The 5,355-nt window shown below is 33.5% G+C and overlaps 1 protein-coding gene across 1 annotated transcript; it reads right to left on the reverse strand.

The window, feature by feature from the left end:
* Positions 1-1,563: 1,563 nt before the first annotated feature.
* LOC126672292 (uncharacterized) lies at positions 1,564-3,240 on the reverse strand. The gene is made up of 7 exons (XM_050366240.1): positions 3,230-3,240; positions 3,044-3,116; positions 2,818-2,994; positions 2,324-2,699; positions 2,013-2,191; positions 1,680-1,920; positions 1,564-1,574 (listed from the first exon to the last, which is right to left on the reverse strand). Exons 1-7 carry the CDS (start codon positions 3,238-3,240, stop codon positions 1,564-1,566), a joined length of 1,068 nt encoding a protein of 355 aa, XP_050222197.1.
* Positions 3,241-5,355: the final 2,115 nt, after the last annotated feature.

A 5,355-nucleotide genomic window follows, 5' to 3' on the forward strand; every position in this document is an offset into this window, starting at 1 on the left:
CCACTCATCCTTGTCATATTTTGATCCTTTGTGAGTATGTTTGATCATTACTCTTGTGGTTAAATCATTGGTTTATCATTTCTTTCAATATAGATTCAATAGCCCTTTGTTTATCTCAATTGTAGGCCGATTTTGATTGATTAAATTTCTGGGTTTTTGATTTCTTTGGCTTCCATGGGGTATGTGATTCTATTTCTTTTCAATTTTGCATATAGATTGCTAGGTTGTTGCAATGGATCTATACTTTGGGTGTTATGATTTATATTTTCTGATTTGCTATGTTTTAAAATCTAGAAATGAAAGTTAAGATTTGGTTTTAGCTTGTTTGTTGATAGTTGTACCTTGAGTGATGCGAATCGATGGTTACGTGTTAGTGCATCTCAATTAATATGTGATGTCATATTATTTTTGCTGTTTTTGAAATGTTTAAATGGGTGGAAATACTAGACCTAGGGCTGTTATGATAGCTTAGAATTGATATTTTGGGTGTTCATTTGTTTGGTGGTTTAATTGTTGTTTTTTAGGTTTGTTTTGATTATGTTTGTATTGGTTAAATGGGTTGTATGTTTAAGAGTGTTAGTGGCTTCCTAGGAATGTTTTAGGGCTATTTATTGTGATTTAAATATGTTGGCATTGTTTAAGATTAATTGGTAATTGATTGTTGGAGTTGTATATAAGTTATGTTAGGTTCTACAAAGGTTTTGTGATTAATTAAATTATTAATTCAGATTTGAATTTGAGTGTTTAAATGTATTTAAAATCATATTTGATTTCATTTAAGGTGTTTAAAACATGTTGTGTATACTTTAGATGAATTGGCAAAGTGTTGGCTAAATGTTGGACTGTTGTTTTTGGTGGTTTTTTGCTTTATTAAGCTTTAATTGAATTATTTGTTTTCAAATTACTTATTGGCTTTATTTAAGGTTTTCCGAATTTAATTTTGGCTTAAACCTTGGTATATGTTTGGGTTGGGTTAAACTTGGATCGCCCGATATGTTGTGTTGAGCTTTTAGTACGGTTTATGGCTAACACACTATTTTGGGAAATTTACTTAGTTTTAAATGTTTTAACTAAGTTATATAAAACTCTGGATATTATTTTAATGCGAAACTCATCTAAGCTTAACTTGTTAAATTGCTTTGGTGTGTATGTAAGCTTTACTTTGCCTTATACATTGGTTGTGGTTTAAGATGCTAGTCTTATGTGGTGTCTAGTATTCTTAAAGTTAGGGGTTGTGTGGATTTTAACTTGTACCCTATTTTTAGACTCGTTGTCTGCTCGTGCTTCGGAGTCCGCGCAGGGTTAGTTTGCTTGCCGAGATTTTCACGTGGTTTCTCAAGCAATGAGTTTGTAGTGCTATTTACCGCTTTATTAAGTAACTCATGTATTTTAGTTTACAAATGTTTTCGAACTGTTTTGAATGATTATGGAACTGGATAGGAACGAGCTACTCGATATGCATTATCGAGACTGTGTGCACTGGTAAGTACTTTGGGTTCGGCTGACAAGATATCTGACTTACTTTGGTATTGATGAGGATTTGTTCCCGTCTTCGTTAAGATTTCATTTCAATGCTGTTTCCATAATGCGATATATATTAGTATAAAAAGATTTATTGTTTTAAAGGTTTTAACTTAATAAATGTAATAGTAATATGAACTCATCTCAGTATATCTGACCCCGTTGTTTTCCCCAATTTCTAGCCAGAGCCATTTTGTACGGAGCTTGAGAAATAGGGTTAATGTCTAATTGCAAATCAACACTAAATTCAATCTCTCTATCTGGTGGTAAGTCTGGTAAATCATCAGCAAATACATCAGCAAATTCGTTCACAACAGGAAAATTTTCAAGTTTATGCCTTCCTTTTCTATATCTATAACATATGACAAGCATGCTTCGCAATCCCTTTTCAACATTCTTCTAGCAGTTAAAGATGATACCATTCCATAGTGTTTTGAACTATTCTCGCCTTTGAATATAACTTTACCATGTTCTGGTAATTAAAAATGCACCCTCTTTGTATAACAGTCTACAACTGCTTTATATTTGGATAAAACATCCATACCAAGTATAACATTAAACATCTGAAGCGCCAAAGGTACTAAATCCACCTCAAATTGATGATCCCCAATCTGTATCTCATAATCTTCATAAACATGGTGACAAACTACTGACTCACCCACTGGCAAATCTACAACTCAAACATGGTTCATCACACTCTTATCTCAAGGTATGCAGGATATGAATGATGACACAATGAAAGAATGTGTTGCATCAGGGTCAGTTAAAACATAAGCATCCTTATAAAAGATAATTAACCTACCAGAAATAACATCTGGAGAAGCCGTTGCCTCTTGTTGAGTCAAATAAAATACTCTAGGTTGTACCGCAGGTCTAGTAGTCTGAGTACCTTGCATAAGTTGTGTTGAAGTTGAGGCTTCGCCTTCCTTATTTGCATTAAAGCCAGAACCTCGACAAGAACCTCTATCAAAGCCTGACGTCCGACCACCTTTATTAGCAGTACCTTGGAAACCTCTGCCACAACCTGAGTTAAACTGTGCCATACTAGGACAATCCCTTCTAATATGTCCCATGCCACCACATTCAAAGAAAGTTATAGATCTCTTCTTGCTAGCCACACTACCGGAGCTAGATGCTGGCTGTCTCGGTGAGAAATTACTATCATGCGATTGAGGTCTCTGTGAACCAGACTAAGACTATGTTACTCTATTACCTCTAGATCCTCCTGTCTCTGTTTTTTTTTTGTTGAAATGAGCTAGTTTCCTTGTTTAATCCCCCTTGTTTCCCAGTACAAACTGAAGCTTTTTGTTTACTCTCTTGTATAAGCTCTTCTCTCAACTTTTCTTTTTCTATTGCCTTCTCTACCGAGCCTTTGAACTGTATTCCCTCATACAATGATAGCTCATTCTTCAAAATAGTTTGCAGCCCCCTCTTTGCATCTATAACATTTTTGAGCTTTTGTAGGACAGATTTCTGAAGCAAACTTGTAAAGTTCTTCAGATCTATTAATGTATTTCCGCACTATAATTGAACTTTGCTTTAAAGCAATAAACTCATTTTGCCTCGCTGCATTGTATGCTTCAGTTAAATACTCCCTGCAGAACTTAGTCTTGAATATTTCTCAGGTCAACTGATCTTCTAATAGTAATCTAATCCTCGCAAACCATACATCTGATGTATCATGTAGCAAGCCATAAACATTACTGACCTTATGTGCATTTGTCAGCTCTAAAGTGTTAAATGACTTATTTATAGCTCTGAGCCATCTATCTGCTTCTTCGAATCAATGGAGCCATGAAAATATAATGCTCCACACTTCTTAGCATGTTCTATGATATCCCCAGGTTTTCTTCTTATCTCTTGAGCTTTCAGAGTAGCAACAATAGTTTGTGCTAAGATAGTCGGATCTAACTGTAGGATAGGTACAACTAGGGTGGAGGAGGTATTGGTTGATTATCTACATGAGCCCTAACCTCATACTCTAATTCATGATCAGTACTAACCCTAGACGCTGCCTCGTCCTCTACATTCCTACCCTGTTGGCCAACAATCTAACGTTAAGAAGCCATATCATCATGACCTTGAGCTTCCATGATCCTATAGCCAAATTAAAATAAAATAAAATATCAAAAACCAAAAGTGAAGAGTCTACAGGGCCTTCAAACCGAAACTCTGATACCAAAATTGTCAAACCCCGCCTTACTTAGCACGAGATTGACAATTATTTAAAATATCTTTGATACTAAAATCTCAATTTTAAAACGTGTTCTATAAATAATTAAGCACAAATATAAGAAAACTTTTACACAATATTTTTAATTAAACCATTGTATGAAAATTAAGTATTATTACAAACTTATATACATATAGTTCAAGGTACAAATAGGTTTAGTATAAACCAAAACATCAAGGCATCTCGAACTCAGAGTTGTGGTCAACCTCTATGTCTCAAGCCCAAACTCTATGCCCAACTCCCTCTCTAGTCAACTACACTATAGAATGCCTTGCTAGCTGGAATTTTTTTAAAACAACCAAAATAAGCGAAAGCTTAGTGAATAGAAATAACAAGCATAAAACATTTATATACTTAATTTAGTATATCATATAATAACGAATACTAGAAAACAACTTAATACAACATAAAATACTAGTAAAATCCATCACGAAAGCATTTACAAATCAAAGCAATTTAACTTTAATTATGAAACATAGTTCGTATCAATCATCAACTTCAACAGTGATATATTACCTTATAACAATAATATAAACCATAGACCTGTAATCAGGAACACAACACTGATCTACAGTCTAACCAATATATCTTGGCACATTTGACGAATAATCCTTCTCCGTCATTAGCACGGCTCAGCCCTTCTCCCTTCACTGACCATCAATCAAGTGCCTTGAGTTAAATGCGCATAGACACTCACAATATCTCACATGTGCATATAACTAACTCAGCACATAACCAGGTGTATATTACAACTCATCACCTCCCAAATATATCGTTACAGAGTAGGCATATCACATAAAAGAAATTTCAAATCATTTTAGCAAAACTCAATATAATTAAATAACAAAGCCATTTCAAATTTTCATTCAAAACTTAACCAACTCAAACATTTTCATCTGTCAGTTACCAAATCAAATGACTATTGAATTCGCCGAAAGGCATAACACTTTTATAACCAATAAGTCAATATATCAAAAGGATAATATCTTGACCATAATCAAATCCACATATTGATTTAAATCAACACGTCTTTCATTTATAAACAACATTGCATAATGTAGCATTTAAAACGTTCAAAGAAATATTTTATCGAACACCTTTTGTGCATTATCAAAACAACGATATATAACCATTTAAAACACAATAAACCTTGAAACTTTGAATATCAAAATAGCAAATTGATTTTCAGTTGTAAGGGCTAGTATATCTACTCACCACACAAACAACCCAAAACTAGTCCAAAATACTGTCAAAAGTTGCCTTACTTCCTATTTGCACCATCGTTGTCAAAACGAGTACCTAAATCATAAATGTAAATCCCAAAATACCATCACAATCACATCTACATACCTATACACATAACTAATCCTAAATTTACCTAAATTCAGCTCCTAAAAATAGATTTTTATATGATTTATGCATGATTATAAACTTTACAACAAATCTGCCTTAGTAGGCAGAACATTGGGCTTCTAATAAAATATGTCTTTTGCAAAATCTAGACATAATTTAAACAAACCCTTTAGTGAAATTTTATCCCTTTGAGTCTAGAATCCAAATCAAAAATAATTTCATTATTTCAACATCTGAGCAATGAATTA

Source organism: Mercurialis annua, linkage group LG3 (assembly GCF_937616625.2).
Source record: "Mercurialis annua linkage group LG3, ddMerAnnu1.2, whole genome shotgun sequence".
Classification (NCBI taxonomy): Eukaryota; Viridiplantae; Streptophyta; class Magnoliopsida; order Malpighiales; family Euphorbiaceae; genus Mercurialis; species Mercurialis annua.

Excerpts from the sequence above, each read along its gene's own strand:
- LOC126672292 (XM_050366240.1), bottom strand. Across the intron at positions 2,192-2,323 it reads TTCTCCAGATGTTATTTCTG|ATTTGCCAGTGGGTGAGTCA; the intron begins GTAGGTTAATTA and ends TTTGAGTTGTAG. Across the intron at positions 1,921-2,012 it reads TAGACTGTTATACAAAGAGG|AAGAATGTTGAAAAGGGATT; the intron begins GTGCATTTTTAA and ends TTTAACTGCTAG.